The 20,295-nt window shown below is 44.1% G+C and overlaps 1 protein-coding gene across 2 annotated transcripts; it reads left to right on the top strand.

Moving 5' to 3' along the window:
- Positions 1-7,609: 7,609 nt before the first annotated feature.
- Positions 7,610-19,558, top strand: fgfr4 (fibroblast growth factor receptor 4). Of its 2 annotated transcripts, none has more exons than XM_066645208.1 (21): positions 7,610-8,192; positions 9,277-9,466; positions 11,527-11,708; positions 11,793-11,931; positions 12,212-12,265; positions 12,417-12,680; positions 12,810-12,884; positions 12,999-13,165; positions 13,277-13,400; positions 14,242-14,432; positions 14,548-14,686; positions 14,818-15,011; positions 15,120-15,265; positions 15,358-15,479; positions 15,577-15,687; positions 15,792-15,982; positions 16,665-16,787; positions 17,074-17,144; positions 17,436-17,573; positions 17,681-17,786; positions 17,882-19,558. In XM_066645208.1, exons 2-21 carry the CDS (start codon positions 9,352-9,354, stop codon positions 18,056-18,058), a joined length of 2,829 nt encoding a protein of 942 aa, XP_066501305.1. In that variant the 5' UTR covers positions 7,610-8,192; positions 9,277-9,351; the 3' UTR covers positions 18,059-19,558. The 2 variants fall into 2 exon arrangements, with proteins under 2 accessions (XP_066501305.1, XP_066501304.1); XM_066645207.1 differs by having other exon boundaries at positions 12,795-12,884.
- The last annotated feature ends 737 nt before the right edge of the window (positions 19,559-20,295 follow it).

Raw genomic sequence — 20,295 nt, 5'->3', positions numbered from 1 at the left:
TGTGTCTGCGTGGGTTTCCTCCGGGTGACTGTCTGTGAGGAGTGTGGTGTGTTCTCCCTGTGTCTGCGTAGGTTTCCTCCAGGTGCTCCGGTTTCCTCCCACGCTCCAAAAACATACAATGTTCTCTTTAAATATACTGTTTATAAAAATATATAAGTGACCATTCTTGCACGTTCAGGGTACATTTACACTTTTCTGCCTTGGAGAGTAAGAATGTACCTGTACAATCACCTTTTCACCTGATTCTGACTTTTAATTCTCATTAAGTCTTCATTATAATAAATCTGGCATCATTAGAGCTTCTGTTCTTATTGTCAATCATGCTTTATTTCTCCCACACCACCAAAGTTCAGTCTTAGGAGCTGGTTGCATAAAAATCCCAAAAGTGTGACAAAAGATGCTCTCGTATTTTTGCACCTAAAACTACAACATAAAGGTAAACCGAAATATTTAGTTTTAAAGCTTAAAGGAGGGTGCCCTAATCTCACGACATCCTATTGTTTCAATGAGAGGCACCTTTAGAAGGAGAGCCTCCACTATGTCCTGCAACAGTGTATCACATGAGCTAAGAGGAGGGAGGGCTGAGAGCTGGGAGCCAGGCTCAGCTCTCCCCTTTAGCCTCAGAAAGTATGAGAAGCTCTTAATCAGGCCAAACAATGCAGCCTCCAACTCCCTCTTTCTTCTGCGGCCTGATCTAATAAGCTGGGGGTTGGGGGGGGGCTTTGTGCTGATCCCTCTGGATTACTTCTAGAGATACTCCTCAGCAGGGAACCCTGAAGAAGAACCCTGAAGACTCTTTAATTTGAACCAGGGACATCGACCCTTTGAACCCCTGGACGCCAGGCCTCTGAGGGGGTGGTGGACGCAACAAAGGCTGGCGTGACATTGTCAAACAGAGGCTTAATGTCTTCATAAGACACCTTCTGGAGAAGGAGAAGGTGACGGGAGAAGATTAGGAAGCCGTGAGAAGCGACAGGGCAAATCAAGGAACTAATATTCACCGTCTTACAAGGTTGATTACTTAATTAAAATGTCCGGTCGATGCTTTGTGTCGGACCCACACTTCACAGGGTTCAACTGTGACGTTACCCCTGAGTCTAAAGAAACAAATCCCACCCTCAGTAGAAGGGCCTTCATTTTAGAGTTCCACCGTAACTAGCCTCCAAAGGGCAGTTTTCTGTCAGAGTGAAGATCTAGTTACAAATAACTCTCTCTTTGTTTTTCCTCCTCGTGTCTTGATCCCTTCAGAGCCAGCTTTAAGAACAAAAAACACTGACTCTTGGGTTACTGCCTGCTTCTAGGTTTCTGGAACATTCAAGTTAATCAATAAACCACAAGAAATGACTCGGTTCCATGCAGATATCATCTCCGGAATTCGACTTAATCCTCAGAAGGATTGATTCGAGAGAAATCTAAACATATATAAGACCTTCTCGGTTCAACCTCATGTGGATGGAACGGTCTCCGCTGTCTCTCGGCGTGACTGTCTTTGTATATGTGTGTATTAACTGTAGAGTTCCCAGTGGAGATCAGAACGGGTTTGTGCTATTACTCGAAAAACATCAGGCTGGAAAAGCCAAGCCAGCTATTGTCCTAACACAGATGTGTCTGCACCCTCTTGGGGCTTCTTTAGGGGGCCTTTCATACTCCATAAAGTGTGAGTGTATTGACATACCCTTGCTTTAATAAAACTCTCCAGTTACCTTCAACCTTACATTCAGTCACACACAGCCTTGATGACTCTGTTATGTGGCTCATCCACGGAAACCGCTTTCGAACACATCCTTTGCCAGCTGCAATGTGATATATTCTGTTTTAACACTGTAACAGAGTACAATTGGTGGTTAATTTTCACAGTGGTTGGGGAAGATAACCCAGCGTCTGAAGGGTTAATGGTTTAATAAATGCTTATTCATACAGATTTACCACGATTAATCATAAACATCATAGCTGTCCAAAGTAAAACATGTATCTCCGTTTTTGTGGATATCATTTGAATACAGCAGCTTCGTATTGGTCCGTTTCGTGAAGAACGGACCAATAGAAATGCTCCAAAATGACTTCAATCGAAAGTCAAGAAGGGCTTACCTTGCTATAACGCTATTATTGTGGAAATACAGGGGTATTTTATTTGAAAAAGCAATGATATAAAGCTCGATTCACATGGTAAATAAAATAGTTGTATTTCTGTCGTAGCCCTGGCTCCTATCACCTTCAGTGTAGAGTGTAATTCTAAGTTCGTAAGTTTCTACAATGCACCAGTGAATGCCCTCTCTATGTATTTAACAGGAGTGAGGGTACACACAGCTTAATGAATATAGCCAAAGGTCTGGGACAATGGGGTGTTGTCTTAATGAGACGTCACATTCATCTAATTCACTCTCACAGAGCAAGAGCTTCAAAAAATCATTAACCAGGGGTCACCATCCCCCAGCACACACACACACACACACACACACACACAGAAGACATCTCAAAACTCAGGTCTTCTAGATTAAGACGGGAAGGTGATATTCTTCACATAATTCCCCGCTTTTGAATAATGTCGCCTGGGATAAGTGTTGTCTATAATTCTGTCCAAATTAAAACAAGAATGACTACTTGTAGCTGCACCCATCAGCGCATTTATGAAAGCGGATGAGTTCCCGAAAAGGCAGCGAGTGCTAGATGACCGTTCCATTCATTTTGTCCCTTTAAAATCAAAGATAATCCCACATTCACCCATTCGCACAGATGGTCCCACTTTTAAGAGATCATTCATGAACTCTGTCGGATTAATCAAAAGCGGTGAGTTCAGCGAAGGTTCACGTGGAGTGGAGGGCTCCCCTCTCAGTTGTGCAGTGGAGGAAAGAGAAAAGAAAAGCAAAGACGAAAGGGAGAAGAACCCAGGGAAAACAGTGGCTGCCGCGATATCCATCTCTGTAAAAACAGTTGGGTGTGGGACCCTGCTTTAACGGTGAAGGCCAGCTTGCATTACAAAGTAGGCCTTTCCATCACTAGCATTGTCGGGCCTGGGCCAGGTAATAATTAACACAAACAAGAGACAATAGCCCAAGACCAACAAGTGTTGCAGTTAATGAGTGACCAGCTCCACCTCGCATTCACACGCTCTGTAGCCAGGCCACTCACTGACCGCTCAGCCCGGCTAATTATTCACACCACTGTCCTCCCTATCACAGGCATCAGGCAAGCTGGGCCATTAGCATAAGCATGCACGTATCAATACTTTCAAAAGCCCTCCAGCCAGCCGAAGTGCAAGGAGCCATCCAGGGTATCACTAATGTAATCAGATAAGAGGGAGGTGGGGAGGACAGGGAGAATGTTGCTGTTGATTTGTCGCCAGTGTGGAGAAGTCCACAGTCTTACTTTTGTCACAAGAATGTGGGCTCTGCAGATTGCAAAAGAAGTGGATCCGTTTGACTCTGGTTACACTCAAGTTTTGCAAGTCAACAACTGTGACTTTCTTTACAACGCAAATGCCCCGAAAGTCACTGCAATCGTCCAGAAAGCCCTTAGAGCATTTTTAAATTCTTTAAATTCTCACTTCTTGCTAATGCTAGTTCTGCTCTAACCAACTGAGAACAGCTCGGGGTTCGATTCAGTGGTAAACAGAGCCAGGTCCTTAGCTCTGACCATGAATAACGTGTGTAAACTTTAAACTAAAGAGGACGAGCAAATGCTAATTCACAAACTGAAAAAGGGACATTACACTCCACTACACTGTGCTATTATTAATATTTTCCCCTGATCCTCTTCCACTTTAGCAGTTAGCAGTTTAGCAGTTAGCAGGGGGCTAATTGTTACTGTGCTAATGATAGCAACTAAGCTATGTTTACAAACTAAAATTTAAAAATTGCTTGTTGTAAACTTTCATTGTTAATTTTCAATCTTTTTAAAACAGTAAAAAAAAGTCTTCGGAAAAGTGTGATTAAGTAGCTATACAGACATTTTTAAGGGTTTATTTGGTTTAGTAAAGAGGGCCGTGTTAATCAAAATAATGGCAGGTCAAAGTACTACTAGCGCTGTATAAATCAGCTGATTAAACATACTTTTAAATTTTAAAAACAGGAGATAAAACTATATAAAATAAGAGTGAATATTAACTCATATATTTAAAAAGTTGTATGAACTTTATGTTAATTTACACGCCACTCTATTCCTGCTTCTAAGATAATGTCAATTCATTCAAATATGGGTGATTCTAGTAGTTTAAAACTTCTAAGATATATGTGGTTTTAAGAGAATTCAACAAAATAAATAAATAACAGACTAACAAACCAATCAAACAATGCTTGAAATGACATGCTATGGAGAAAGCTAAAGCATGTGCTGTTGTATTGATTACATACTGAACCTGCTGTAAACATTAGCACTTCTAGCTACAGTGCTATAACACAATGCTAGCGTCTCATTCAACACGTGTGTGTGGGCTCTGCCTTTGACCTGCAACACTTTAAGTGGTTGTTATTCTAAAAGAAGCATTTGAATATCCAAAGAAGCCAGAATAGCATTACATCACCATCAACACTCCCTCTATTAATATCGTATTAATATTGCACTAAATGTAAACAATACCACCTCTGCACATCAGAGGGCGTGGTGGAGTTTGATTGGACGGCAGGGAAAGTCAATATTGTTTTCTCAAGCAGTAAATTCTTCACATATTTGAGGGTGATATCAAATTATTAATAGCCAAAGGCATTTGTGTTTATCCCGGTGTGTTGTTCTCAGCTATAAGTGTGTTCCCATCTATCAGGGCCTTATCTTCTTTTACAACTTCCATTTTCTGCTCGTTTATTTGTGTACTTTGACTTTAGCTAAGGACGCTGTAAAATCTGACCCGGACTGTAATAAACCCCTCCTTTCGGGAAGCAGCAGGGGGAAAAAAACAAGGTTAAGACATGGTGTATAACACGGTGTCACCTCACTAAATCACAGACGTGGTGCGAAAGCCCTGAGCTGACGTGACTAAAGTCATCCCAGTCTGTGTAAAGCTGTAAAGCACCTAACGTCTCTCTCTTCCACCCTTTCTAGCACAACCCTTCCATTTTCTGTTGATGCTATAAGTTTGCCTAGCACAAAAAAAAAGGGGGGAAAGAATGCCAAAATAATACGTGTACCTGATTAGCCAGGCCCGAGCAAAGCTTTGGGGAGAGAGTTCTTTAGAGAGGGGCGGTTAGGAGGGGATCTGCAGGGCAACAGAGGAGCTTCAGATAATAGGCTTTAATGGGGCATTCGCATTCAGCAGGCTGCAACAAAGGCCGGGCGGTGGGATTTGGGAGGGCCGATTGTTGCTCCAGCGTGCTTTAATGCCAGGCCGAAGAGAGCGAAGCTGAGGACGACTGCGGGGGGAAAATCTGCCATTGTCGAGCGGAATGTCAGCGGTTTTCAATGAGGCCAAAGAGGACCAGAGGGAGTTAGAGAGAGGAGGAAGAGGAGGAGATGGGAGGGGGGAGAATGACCGTACAAATATAGAGAGATATACAGAGATATATAGAGTTAGAGGGAAGTGGACAGGAGCAGAAGGGGCGAGGGTGCTTCACTTTGCCTCAATAGGCCTCTCCCCTCTCTCATCCGACAGAGCAATGTCAAGATGCAGCCACAGAGGGAGACAGAGAGAGAGCGCCAACCCACACTGCCACTGTAAACACATACATAAAAGCCGGAGGGAGCCTGGCAGGGCCAGACGCTTGTTCTTGGCTGGCAGGGCTTTTGGCACTGGCATCTCTCCACAGAGGTCAGTAATGGGCAGATTTTGGCTTTAGATTTAGGACAATATGCTGTTCTAGTATATATTATTACACCCTTCCATATCCTTCAAATATACATATTTATATTATACATTTTCAGCTCAATTTAAGGGCCATACATGTGTGGGCTAAGGGCTTTCTCATACCACATGAAAGCTGCCCTCCCTCCAGCAGAATCTCTTTGGCAGGAGTGCGGGGGACTACTCAGAAAGGCTCAACTGGATCATGGGGAGCCCAGCGCCATAGCCATGTCATGAATGAGAGAACCAGCGTTCATTTCAAAGTCAATGCCCCACTGAGCTCTGCTTCACAAGCACTTAAGGCTTCTCCTCCTCAGGCCTCAGCTCATCAGAGGTACAACCTCCGTTCACCCTATTCCCCCCAGTCACAGACATAGGGCTGACATCGCCACACAAAGGCGACACTAGGACAGCGTCTTACAACTGTTTGTACTCACTGAATATGTATTTAAATACGTACAAAAGAGGAATATTTCATTTCACTTTCAATGAGACCTTCACGGAAATCTTTATAAACCTCACGGGCCACCGTCAGATTTCTCTGGCTAGTTATGTCACGTTAAAAAGGTCCCACACAACATCATCTATGTAAAATTACGCTGGCCATAATCATAACCCAATACCACCATTAGTTACCACTCACCACACACAGGCAAAGCAGATTCACAAGTCTATGAACTCAACTAGTGCAAGAGAAGCATTTTTATGTGTAATTAATGTGTTAAAATGCATACATTATATATATATATTCCTTTTTTATTTGCGTAAATCCCAAATCTCTCAATATTTGGAGGCTGTTCCCATATTTTCTCTGGACTTCTCCCTGTTGTGTGAGGACAGCCTCCACTAATAAATCCATTAGGAGCTGAGATGACCCCCTCACAGCCTAAAAGGATTAATGCAACTATGCACTGCGGCTGTGATGTAATTACGGGAAGGAGCCATTCACAGCTATTGAATACAGTACACAAGTGCCCTACAAGAGTGTGTTTCAAAGGAACTTTATGCTTTATTTATTGCCCCCACCACCCCAGTTTACCCTGCAACACATTCTGAGCATGTCCTATTACAGGAGATGCTAATGGGCCTACTGAGTAAATTGTGTATTTAAGCTCGTCTAATTACTGTGTGTTGGAACAATGCAATTTAAACTCAGGTTTAAGAAATCATGACGGTTTATTGGGCTAATCGGTGGATTATAACTTTTATAGGCCCGCCCAGGCACGTCTTTTGATAATTAGCCTAAATTAGCTTAGCCAACTGTGGACTATAGCTTCGAATACATACATGAGCTTAAGGCTCTGCTAAGATGGTGACAAATACTTAGGGGTATGTTCAAGAGAGCACTCAGCAACAGCTTGGAGGACTTTAAAAGTGAGTGAAGCTAAGTAAGAAGAGTCTTGAAATATATTGGTTGCTGGGGGTCTGCCTCAGGGGATTTATTTATTTTATTTTTTTTTGAAGGGGGTTGGTGCAGCACTGGAGAATCACACTCTCTCTCTCTCTCTCTCTCTCACACACACACACACACACACAGAGTTTGTTTTCATGCATAGTGGGGCCTTTACATAGCTTACCCTTCTGTTATCCATGAGTGCTAGTACCCTAACCCTAACTCTAAAACAAGGCTTTACTTCACATTTATTGGTTTGCGTTGTGGGGACAGGCTTTGGGCGCCCGAAGGAAAATAATTCTCCACAGAGTGAATGTGTACACAGGTTTTGGTCCCCATTAGGTGATATATTCCCACACACACACACACACCCCTCCTCCGCCCCTCTCTCCTCGTTTTAGCCCATTGTTGGGGTGCTTTCAGTCAGAGCAGGGTCCCTGGCTGGTGAAGATACGCTGCTCCTTCACTGGAGCTCCCAGAGTCACTTGAGAGTCACACGCCTCTGAGGCTGCCGTTAAACTCGGGGCTGGAACCCGCTCTGTGACAGAAAGTGAACTCCTGACAGAGGAAACGAGCGAGGAAAGGAGACGGACGCTTACAATGAGTCCCTGGATGCTGGTCTTTTTTAAAACCTGAGGTCCTCCTGGAGCCTGTCTCACCGCTGTGTGGATTTAGCGGGGTTTTTTTTCTTTCAGCCTCCAGCAAAGCCCTGAGACACAGACAGGGACCGAGAGACTGAGAGACCAGAGAAGGGAGGAGGACAGCTGGACTTTGGGCGCTGTGTCGATAGAGGAGCGCCCCGTAGGCTGCTCAGGTGGCCCGGGAACCACCACCGCGCACTGTGACTGCTTTTATATTTTGAAATACGGATTTCTGTGGCTCGTTTTGTTTGTTTTTTTCCTGTTGTAAGTGGGAGAACTTCTCAATACAAATGCGAACCTCAACAGACTCAACCAAACGGAACTAGACACGACCGTTGCTTTACTGAAGTTTCCAGAAGAACCGGGCAAAGGGCAGAGGGAAAATAAGGTGAACGAAAATAGGGTGTTTTCTGAAAAATTCACCTGATATTTGATAGAATAATGTTGTTTTAATTAATTTAACTGTATAAAAGTAACACTTTTTTCCAATCAAAATTAAATTGAGGAGGGGGGGGGCACGAATTGAATGTCGTTACTTTATTTAAATTATTTAATTAAATTAATTAAAACAAGAGATACACTTTGAGTAACGTGTGCTAGCGACCATTCTCAAATGTTATATCCGCGTGTGAAAACGTAAAAGTAATTAATTCAGGGAGTGTTTTACCGTGTAAATTACCTCAGGTACGGATTAAAATTCAGACCCAACGTCAACCGCCGTAAAATGTACGCTACCAGTATTTTCACAGCCTCCACACTGCTCAACCAGCTCAATTTACTGGCTTTAAACACACACCTCCTCTCACAGCCAAGTTGGATTTAGTTTACCAAGCGGTTTGACACTTGTAAATGGCTTTATGTTTGGCTGTATTTATCTTAAACTAACTGGCACTCGGGTGCGAAAGTCTCGCCTGTTGTGGAGCAAAAGCAAACCCCCCCTTGGCTTTCTTGCTTTAGGACAGGGGACCACTTTCTGTGAGGATTTCGAGAGCATCCTGTACCCCCACTGTGTCCGGGGAGTTCTGCCTAGTCTCGTCCCAGCTGAACTGAATGGGAAGATAAGGCACGAGGGAACGGGGAACGCTGAAAGGCGTTTGGATAAACGTGAGGAGGCTGGAGCACAAGGGTTCCCTAATTGTTCAGCTCCGTATCGTTTAGGTGCAATTAGCAGCTGCAAGATCATGGGCCTTCCGTGCACATACAAATGAGCCATTATGCGCATGGTGCGCCCTCCATTTACAAACAACAGCCCCTAACTGCCTTGCATTCGTAGCTCCAGTTATTCATGTTATGGAAAGTGGAGCACAGTAGTGTCCAACAATGGTTAGGTAGACTAAGTGTCTGTGGTCGAATGCAAGTGGAAGCGAGTGTCATTGATTAACAAATGTGGTTTTAGGAGTTCTGTTTTTTTCTTACAGGAACTGGACACACCGGGATATTTCTTCTAAATGCAGTCTTGTCTTATTTTCCAGGTCTGTGCCTGCGGAGGAAAACACAGAGCGGGCCGATGCCTGGAGTCAGCATTTGAAGCGGTCGTTCTCGTCCTCATGCAAGACCCAGATCACCTCGGCAAAATGTTGAGCATCCACAAGATCTTCCTCACCCTGTGCCTGGCAGAAATGGCGCTGTCGAGAAGCGCTGCCCCGGAAGCCCGTTTCAAAGGTAGCCTAGAACCAAATGCAGAACTGTGGAGGTAGCTCTCAGTCCTGTAGCTTTGAGTGTTAAATGGTCAAGGCATTACTTTGGGAACTTTTAAACTTGATGCACCGTGCTTTTAACGTATGTCTTTTCCATGCTTTTTTTTGTGGGCTAGGGTTAGCACAGCTTTCTGGTTCTGTTTCAGATGGTTTACCTCAAGGTTCGATTTTGTAATTTGATTTTAATGTTGAAGTATTCATTAAAGAAGCACTTGTCAAGTAAGGAACCACAGTCTTGAAACATTAAGAGCAGAGGACGTTTTGGAGAGTGCTGTGGTTTAGAAGGTAAAAGAACCTAAGTGTTTTTTTTTTAGCCATAAACAGTGCTATCTGATCCTGCCAAAGCCCAGAGGCTCGGAAGTGTAAATCTGTCTGGCCCGGTGCCAGTGACAGGGGATTGCGGGGAGGCCCTGGGGGGCTTCTATTGATCCTTACAAATGCAAGGCTGTCTTAGTTTTGTACCTGCCAGAAAGGCATTTGATTATCTTCAAGTGCTATTATGATGTTCACCAAGTGCTTGCTGTCTCGGGTCAACTGAGCAGTCGGAATATGGCAACTTCAGATTGCAGAGATGTGAGATGTGGAAATATTTCACATGGCAGACATCATCCTAGATGGTTAATGGTTTGCTGCGCTTACAATTAACACAGCTAATACACTTCACTGAGGTCCTTGTGTTCATGTAAGATTTGTTGATATAAGGGCAGGGACTGGGGCAAGTTTTTGTTAAAAGCGTCCTATTCTGAATTCATCATGAGCTAAGTGCATTGCGGGGGAAGTGGTGAAGTTTGAGAGACCTGTGGAGCGGACCAACAATGCCCCGCTAAGTTCCTGCCAAAGGAAATTAAAGTCATTTGACAACTGTAATACTATAATGGGCAGCGCCATCCAGGCAAGCTCCACTTACCTATAAAAATTCGCCTTACAGAGAGGGAGTGGAAGAAAAACAAGTTTGTCTTTTTTGGACTATAATAGAAAGAAAAAAAGCTGTAAAACAACCGTTTTCCGAATCTATTGCTTTGTGATGTCACAAAAACAACAACTTTAGAGGGTGAGCTGTTATCAAATGTTTATTCACAGTCAAATAAAGACAGCCCAACAGGAAAGAAGAAGAATGGCATATATTTAATTGGAAGGGATAAAGTACGGTGGGAAAAACTGATTTATTATTTATTTTGGAGCATAGAACCACACAACATTGAGATTGAATCTAACATGGTTTTGGAAGTATACAGTAAATCATTTCAGCTGAAGTATTACAGACTGATTTTATATTTATTTACAGTTCCCGGATTTTAGGATTTTTACTATGTTTACCGTATCACTATGGAACGTAACCTTTATACGACCCAGATCTGCTTCATTAAAACAGGCATCCGGGTTTCTAAGTTTATACTAATTACTGTGTCCTCTGAAAATATCAGGAGGGCAGATATAATGTCTCAGCATTTTCCCTCATCATAACCACAGCCATTCAGCCACCCAGCCTATTTAGTGTGTGTGTGTGTTTTGTTTAGTTTGCCTTTTATTTTTCTTCTGACCATTCACACCCTCTCTTGGGGTCAGATGCAGGCCAGGCCCCGGTTTTATTCAGTGAAGTTCATTAGTGTGTTGGTGGGAGAATGCTGCGCCTCAATGCTGGAGGTGACATTGCTGGGTTAGGGTTCTTTGCGCAAATGCTTATCACACTCATCGCCGTGGCACCAGGAACACTGCTGTGAAGTCAAACCCAGGTCATCATCCAGTGAGAACCAGAGGTCTGCGCTCTCTTTTGTTGGTTGCCCCTTCGCCTGCGATTCACCCCAAAAACAAGCCCTGACCTCTGAGAGAAGGGGCTCTTGTTTGCAGTCAGGGACTGATTGCTTAAAACTGCACTTGCGCAGCAAACACAAGCTGTTCTGTTTTGACCCATCACAGTATACTTGTTGTGTGGAAATGCAACCGCATGGTCAGGAATAGATGTTGAGGTAAACACCACTGAGCTCAAGACGTATTTTTATTTTTTTTCCCCTTATATTTGCCCAGATCCTAGAGTGTCTCAGCCAATTTTTCAGCCAGGCTTCCCTGAAAACACCTCCATAATGGTCGGAGGACAAGCAATGCTGGTGTGCAAAGTCCACAGGCCAGCCATGACACGTCTCCAGTGGTTCAAGAAGGAGAGCGATGGCCTCAGGCCTGATGGATCGCAGCTTCTTAAGGTTCTCACTGTAAGTGATATAAAGAACACTTAAGAAACATTTTTTTTTTCTTCGGGAGAGTGGGAGTAATACTAGATTTGTTTTCCCCTGCAGCCTCTTCAAAAGACCATCTCCAAAGTCAACATTCTTCCTCTAACGAATGTCTCCTGGGACGATGCAGGAGAGTATATATGTGTGGCGGAGAACTCTGCTGGACGGGCTTCACGTTCAGCTTGGGTGGAGGTCTTATCGGGTGAGCAATTACATCCAACGTTTCATTGCAGTATCGTCACTCTCCAAAAGAAAAACCGGTATCTGCATTTTTGCTGATTTTTAGCAGCATATTTTCTGAAAATTTAATGATGAATGGACCAATAGAAATGCTCCAATTACTTGTAATAAAGTCTTTTTACACTTACATCTTCCACTGAAAAGTTACTAAATTTGCGATACATGTTTTTCTTTGGACATCCACAATATTAAGATTGGTGGTTGGTGGTAGATTACTAATTAACTGTACACATTCCTTGCAGAATCTGGGCACTCTCAAGCTACAGATCAACTGACTACATCAGAGAAGCCAACAGGTATGACCAACACAGTCTCTGAAGTATTCTAGTCACTGCTTTGTCAGTACAAATGCTATAGATGCTCTAATGCAAGAACCAGTCTGGAGATCTTCTCTTATTCAACTTGTGATATTGCGCCCACCAAACGAAAGCTATATCCTCTCCCTAGAAATTTCAGAAGAGCAGAATGAAGAGACATCAGAACACCTCCTCCTAGAACCTGGCGACGTGCTGAAACTTCGCTGCGACACAAATCATCCCGGAGCCGTCCACTGGTTCAAAGGAGATGTGCGGTTGCAACACAGCGCTCGCATCCAGATGAGAACAGGAGTCATGGAGATCACCGATGTAACATACGAGGACTCGGGGGTGTATGTGTGTGTGCTCCGTGGAAGCAGAGAGGCTCTACGTAACTTCACGATCACCGTAGCAGGTATGTTCTGTCATATCATGACAAGAACGTGGTTAGCGTCTTGCAGTATTTTTAGTTATGGCTAGTTTATTCTGTACAGCTGGTAGTTACATTTGTCTGATGTTAACCTTTCAGATGCTTTGGGTTCAGGAGATGATGATGAGGACAATGGCCTAGATGACACTTCTACGGAGACAGAAAATGAACAGGTCTACCTCTCAAGAGGTTTGTGCTGTCTACATTGAAACTGGAAATAAATATAGGATCCAAAGTCAGTCAGCAAAATGTGGCGACTTGGAAATTGCAACTAGCTTCATGGTTCTGCTTCTTCTTCTTCAGGACCTTACTGGACCCATGTGCAGCGGATGGAGAAAAAGCTTTATGCCGTTCCGGCTGGAAACACAGTTAAATTTCGCTGCCCTGCTACGGGAAACCCTTTGCCCATAATCCGCTGGCTGAGGAATGGCAGAGAATTTCGAGGAGAGCATAGGATTGGAGGGATCAAGGTGAGATGTTACTACTACAGAACTAATCCATGTATATGAAGAAAAACACTAATTTGATTTGAAAAATATATATATTGTATTAACATGATGTTAATTCTTCATACTTAACAGCTGCGACATCAGCATTGGAGTCTGGTCATGGAGAGTGTGGTGCCTTCAGATCGCGGGAACTACACGTGTGTGGTGGAGAATAAATACGGCTCGATTACTCATAGCTACCTGCTGGATGTACTGGGTAAGTAGGCTCTCTCTCGCTGTAGACAGTGGCCTGGCTCCATGTGGAGCCGCTGAAGGCCATCTCTGCTCAGCGCAAGTCAGGGGCAATAAGCATCAAACCAAGGAGACCCAGTGCTGGCAGCTCAGTGGTGTCTCACTGTTGGCATAAATGCAGATCAACGTGCATAGAGCACGTGGAACCCCCCACAGGCGCCATGGTTGGGTTAAGGCGTCAGGGATCTACAAATATGTCTAAGAGCGCACACAAAAAAGCCATAAACATACTCACAAAAGGGGAGACGGAGCTGGGGTGGGGGGGGCCTGGCGTCAGCTTGTATGGTACGTGCCTGGAAGTGCAGTGGACTGAGCGTCCAGACCAGTTTTCTACCTGACCTGTGACAGACCTGTTTGTTAAGAGTCCAGCGTGGGGTCAACTTCTGTCTCCAAGCAGGGAGAGGGGGCTCAGCGACTTCAAAGCATCCCAGCACACGGGTCTGGCTCTGAAATCCCCTAATGGAACCAATTAGTGCGTGTTTGGCCGGCTTTTGGGAGTCCTGCTTATCTCTTTCTCTGCTTTGGACCATCTTATCAGAGTAACACTTGTAATTACCATGTTTTCTATTGGGGCTTTGGAAACAATTATGTAGAAATGTGACATAGTTTTGTAAAAATACAGTGTATGGATTAAGTGTAAGTGGCATTTATCAAACGAGCTTCTTGTAGTTTGTGTAAAACTTCCATCAATTGGATAAACGTTTATGTAAATATTAATGGAGGCTTGGGAAGGTGCTATAAGGAAAGTTGGACCATTCTAAGAGAAGAGTTGACTAGATATTTTTGTTTTGTTTTATCTTTTACAGAGCGATCTCCTCACAGGCCCATTCTCCAAGCTGGTCTACCATCCAACACCACAGCAGTCGTGGGTGGGGATGCCCAGTTCCACTGTAAGGTCTACAGTGATGCCCAACCACACATCCAGTGGCTCAAGCACACTGTGATAAACGGCAGTCGTTATGGACCTGACGGCATACCCCACGTCAAAGTGGTGAAGGTATTCCAACCTAACTGACAGCAACGTTCACACAAAACATGGCGTTATTTCCATGTAAATACATCGTAGACAGTGCGAGGTATAAAATGCCTGTTTGTATCTTTTATCTTTGCAGACAGGCAGCTTGAACATGTCAGATATCCAGGTCCTTTACCTTACAAATGTCTCGCTGGAGGATGCCGGGGAGTACACTTGTTTAGCTGGAAACTCTATTGGTTTTTCTCACCAATCTGCGTGGCTCACTGTCCTAACAGGTGTGTTGTCTGTACAGTTATGCCATACAAAAGTATGTACTGCAAAAGCCATACAAAGTTTGTAATTTGGTTAAAATGCTTCATTTTATGGAGATATTAATCATACGCTGTTTAATCTTGTGCGTTCACAGAGGAAGATTTGGCCAAAGACACGGACCTCATGGAGACCAAGTACACAGACATCATAATCTATGCCTCAGGCTTCCTCGCATTGGTGATGGCTATCGTGATCGTGGTCTTGTGCCGAATGCAGGTCCATCCCACCCGAGAGCCCTTTGATGCACTTCCTGTGCAGAAACTGTCCAAATTTCCTCTGCGCAGACAGGTGAGAGGGTAACTGCGGTTAAGAGCAAGTCTCATGGCGATGTCTCTAAAACACACGTTTATTTGAATACATGGATACTAACGCTGTGTATCTTGGAAACTTTCACAGTACTCCGTGGAGTCCAACTCCTCTGGGAAGTCCAGTGCCTCGCTAATGAGGGTGGCTCGTCTTTCCTCCAGCTGCTCTCCAATGCTGGCTGGAGTCTTGGAGATTGAACTGCCCTATGATCCTGCCTGGGAGTTCCCGAGAGAAAAGTGTGTACCATTTGCAAGCCAAGTCACACAGTTCATGTTGGGATTATTTTCTGACAATGGAATGATAATGTTTTTTTTTACCTCTATTCCAGTTTAACCTTGGGGAAACCTCTTGGTGAGGGCTGTTTCGGTCAGGTGGTGAGAGCAGAGGCTTATGGGATAAACAAGGATAATCCAGACCAAGCAACCACCGTTGCAGTCAAAATGCTGAAAGGTAGATATTTCCAGAAATGGTCTTTTAGACGATAAAAATAAGTATTTGAGGGAATTGACATAATCTGAGTCGATTAAACATGGGTGGTCTCTTTCAGACGACGCGACTGACAAAGACTTGGCGGACCTTATCTCCGAGATGGAGCTTATGAAGGGCATGGACAAGCACAAGAACATCATAAACCTTCTTGGTGTTTGCACTCAGGACGGTGAGTTCATCCCAAACTCATGTCAAGGCTTCTCAGGTCAAGGTCGTTGAAGAATAGAATGGAAGTTAGCTTGATTATTAACAGGACTCTGCACTGGTTTTCAGGTCCTCTCTACGTGCTGGTGGAGTACGCTTCTAAAGGAAGCTTACGGGAGTATTTGCGAGCACGCCGCCCTCCTGGCATGGATTACACCTTTGATGTGACCAAGGTTCCCGAGGAGCAGCTCACGTTCAAGGACCTGCTTTCTTGCGCCTACCAGGTGGCACGAGGCATGGAGTACCTGGCCTCTAAGAGGGTGAGTTCGGGCGTTGGAGCAGCAGCAGCAGCAGCACACCTCGTTTGTATACATAAATGCTAAAAAGCCAGGCCCTTCTCTCTTATCAACATGTCTCTTTGTGTGACACACGATGCCAGGCATTCCTTAGTGGAGTGGTGGTGCATTGTGTTTACCGCTGTGTCCGTCCCGTCTCTGCGGGCTTTGTCCTTTTTAGCACTGCCATAAATCTGTTAGCAAGCAGGCGCATAGACCCGCCTGTGCACAGGATCATATTACTAGGTCTTTGTGGCCTGCTAAGAATGCAGCTGTCTGAAACCCTTCCATTAAGGGCGGCAAACCAGGGGCTTTTTCGTCCCCTTTTTTCAATCCCCAAATACCACTTCTATTTAAAATGAAAACCAAAATAAACTTAATAACATGCGTTCAGTTCAGCAAACAGTTTGGTGGTATTTTTCTATGAAGCCCACATCTATTTAAAGTGAAGCTTGTTTGTGAGAATATGCTGAAAGTGCATGTGGATTTAGAATACATCTGTTCATACAGACGCACACAAATAATCTTTTTTTTGTCTGGGTCTGCTCTGGTTCCCGAGTCTAAAATAGGTTACTGTGATAACCCGTGTCAACACCGTCGCTGATATGTCGTATTCTGCTATTGCTAATCGCTAAAAGACCTGCCCTCTCGCTTTCTTTCTCAACAGTGCATTCACAGAGATCTAGCAGCAAGGAATGTTCTCGTCACAGAAGACAACGTCATGAAAATCGCGGATTTCGGCTTGGCAAGAGGAGTGCATCAGATTGATTACTACAAGAAAACCACCAATGTAAGCGACCAGGATGTAAAACCAGGGTTTTTTGCGAATGTGTGTGACCAGACCATGTCCGGTGCCTGGGCCTGTTTGCAGCCTTTATGCTTTTATAGACAGATGTTTGATGTGTCCTTGCTGATTGGCAGTCGGCTTAATTGGAGATAATTGGAGAGTTTGGGTGGAGGGGGGGGGGTTTAGGGAAGGAACGGGCAGCCATGTTTTTGTGAGATCTAAAGGATGATTGCTGTCCTTGTGTCGCAACCGACTGTCCCACTCACTGCTCTGTTGTGTCCGATTTCAGGGACGTCTGCCAGTGAAATGGATGGCACCAGAGGCCTTGTTTGACAGAGTCTACACACACCAGAGCGACGTGTAAGTCTGGCTAATCATTGCTGCTATGCCAAAGAATCAGCTGACCAGGGATCCCCAGGGCTGGAATGCTGGCTTGTTCAAATTAATCAGAATACCGTTTAGGCTCAAGGAAGTGTCAGCACAGTTTAATCCTGAGTTGTCTGAGGACTTGTCTAATGACTGAAATAAGCACTAAGGAATGCAAATGTGTTCTCTAAGAGAACTACATTAGCACCACCGCAGACCTGTGGCAATCCCTTATCCCTTTTGATTGATGTGCTGATTTATTTTTTTGGTTTCTTGCCTCCACAGTTGGTCATTTGGAGTCTTGATGTGGGAGATATTCACACTGGGAGGCTCACCATACCCCGGGATCCCAGTGGAGGAGCTCTTTAAGCTGCTAAAAGAAGGGCATCGCATGGACAAACCCTCCAACTGCACTCACGAACTGTAAGCATCATTCTGCTCCAACAATAGAAGCATTGCGTGATCTGTTAGGAGACTCTCGTTGCGCATATCTCGTGGTTCTTTATGTTAATGTCCATCTCATTTTTCAGCTACATGAAGATGAGAGAATGCTGGCATGCAGTTCCCACACAGAGACCAACATTTAAACAGTTGGTGGAGGAGCTTGACCGAGTGCTGCTGTCGATTTCCGATGAGGTAAATCTTTATTTGTTTTAGATTCGTATGTTGACCAGTTAAAAAAGTTGGTGAAACGTGAGCTAACACACATTCTCGTTGACTTCACTTCGCAGTACCTGGACCTGTCTACCCCCTTCGAACAGTATTCACCGTCTTGCGAGGACACTTCCAGCTCTTGCTCTTCAGACAATGATTCAGTATTTACCCACGATGCTTTGTCCACCGACCCGTGTCTGCTCGGCTATCACGATGTGATCTCACGGATAGACCTGAAGACAACGCTACGATAAAAGCAGAGGACTTCAGCTCGTGGACAACAAAGTTAGCTTTGAAAACACTCACATGAGAAGAAGTGGTACGAGGAACTCTGGCTTTGATGCTCTGCCCAAGAACATTATAAGAATGCTTGGCACTACAAAACCCGGTGACGACAAACGGCTGCCTCAGATAATCATGTTTCCAACACAGTAACTGGACTGACTGCCAGGGCATGAAGCTATTTAGTCTCACTTTCTGTTGCGGAGGATGGATGCTGCTTATGTATAAAATTCCTAGTATTGGAGCAGCATAGACAGCGGCGTGTTCTGAAACCAGTTTTTTTTTAAAGAGAACATTTATTTTGATATAAAAAAGCTGATAGCATTGTTAAATATAAAATTCTCTCTATATAAGATTATTCTACATTTGTTTCTATTTAAAGAGCTGTCTTAAATCTCAGGATCTCGCTTGGTAAAATTGCTGTGGTGGCAGCAAAGTGCCTGGATTTTGATTTCCTGTGAATATCCTAAAATATTTTCTGTACATATCATTAAATAAGACAATTACATTTTATAAATTATTCTAGAAGATATGAAGTGACGGCGTTGTACCCACGAATGAAAGAATTTTTCAAGTTTTAATAGCAGCAACCCAATGGCAATAACCTTTGTATACTTCTCAACCCGTTGCACGCTGCCATGTCTAACCCAGTCAGGATTCGGTTCAAACGTGGACAATTTGCAAGCGTGGTGTGACTGCTCCATTCACAACAACACAATTGCAGGGACCAGCGAAGCCTCCGCTGTCTGTACTGTGCAGTGACGAAAAGACTAAGTTGAATGTGAAAACCACCCCTGAGATGGATTGATTTTAAATGGGAGAATCCCCCTTTTGTTTAGCCGTAGCCTCTTACCTAGCGCAGTGTGTTTGCAGAGTCCAGGCTCAGGCTAAAGTAGACAATAGCCCCATGCAGTTGTAATGGGTGTGACTTAGGGGGCTGTGTGCAAATGAGGTACCCTCTTAATATGGAAATAGTTCCAGCTGCCCACCTTTACATCTCCTACACCATCTTTTTTTAATATACAAATGCTAATGCTGGCCTTTCTGAGCAAACTCTGCAGTGTTCTTCAGGGAATGCAAGGCCTCACCCACAAGCTGATAAGAACGCAAGGGGGCTTTTTCTCAAGTTAATTTAATCAGTGCTTTGCATTCCCATTCAAGGATGCTCCTGAGATTCCCTCTGGGCATATTTAAGCCTAACATGCGCATTCAAATTAAACGGCCATCCAGGTTGATTTTTGGGCTAATATGGCAGCTACAGCAGTGCTAAGAAGCTGGGTATACCTTCATCGGGCTCTACGAAGTCTACACTTCTTTATCTGAGATGAAGAATGTGGAAAGTGCGTGACATTCCATTTATGTGCGCTCGGTTCAAGATGTAACAATCAACAATGTTCTTATGCATTTTCCCTTGAGAGAAATATTTTAGAAATATCTAATTTATTTGTTTATTGTGCTGTTTTATATTAAATAAAGGATAATTTAAACTTCCATGTTGTGCTAAGTCTTATTGGAGTGTCTTGACTCAAACAGTGGTTTCGTCCCCCCAAAAAAAAAAGGACTTACGCAATCCGTCCGCCTATTTCTGAAGCTTCAAACTACGGAACCAGTCCATTTGGGCGTTCACACTTAACCGAGGCCCCAAATATCAAAGCGATTCTGGATCTGTGCTAACGGCTATCAGGCCTAGCTTAGCCTTGCCACTCTGGTCCCACTTAAATGTCACTTTCTAAATCTGATTGCTGTCCAAGAGCACCGTGGCTTATCTCTCATGTGTAACAAATCACAGTCTAGAGAGCAGCAGGCCAACCATCACTGGGCCTTGATAAGTGTCTGTCTCAGCAGAAGATCTTACAGCCAGCTGGACAAAAAGAGATAAGGGCAGGGCCTCCGTGACTGGCTTCTTCTCATCTGTAAATGCCCTGCATGTTTGGCTGAGGTGAAAGGGCCAAATGGCTCTCTGCATGCCCCTGGCTAGATCCCTCCCACCCTGTTTTTTTTTAAATGATAATGCTGAGACCTGATCTTATCTCTGGCTGCAGTTTTTAAATTGTAACATGAAAGGCACTGAGTAGTCACCTACTTTATTTAGAGAAAAGTGTGCCATTTTGTGGCACTTTAAGAACAACTTAAACAAGGTAACTCTAAAAATATGTGCAATCAAGAGAGCTATTAGCACTCGTAGCCAAGCGTAAAACTCAAAACAGGA

Source organism: Hoplias malabaricus, chromosome 15 (genome assembly GCF_029633855.1).
Source record: "Hoplias malabaricus isolate fHopMal1 chromosome 15, fHopMal1.hap1, whole genome shotgun sequence".
NCBI lineage: Eukaryota > Metazoa > Chordata > Actinopteri > Characiformes > Erythrinidae > Hoplias > Hoplias malabaricus.
Note: the sequence above shows the minus strand (reverse complement) of the source record. Positions and strands in the feature narration are given on the sequence as shown.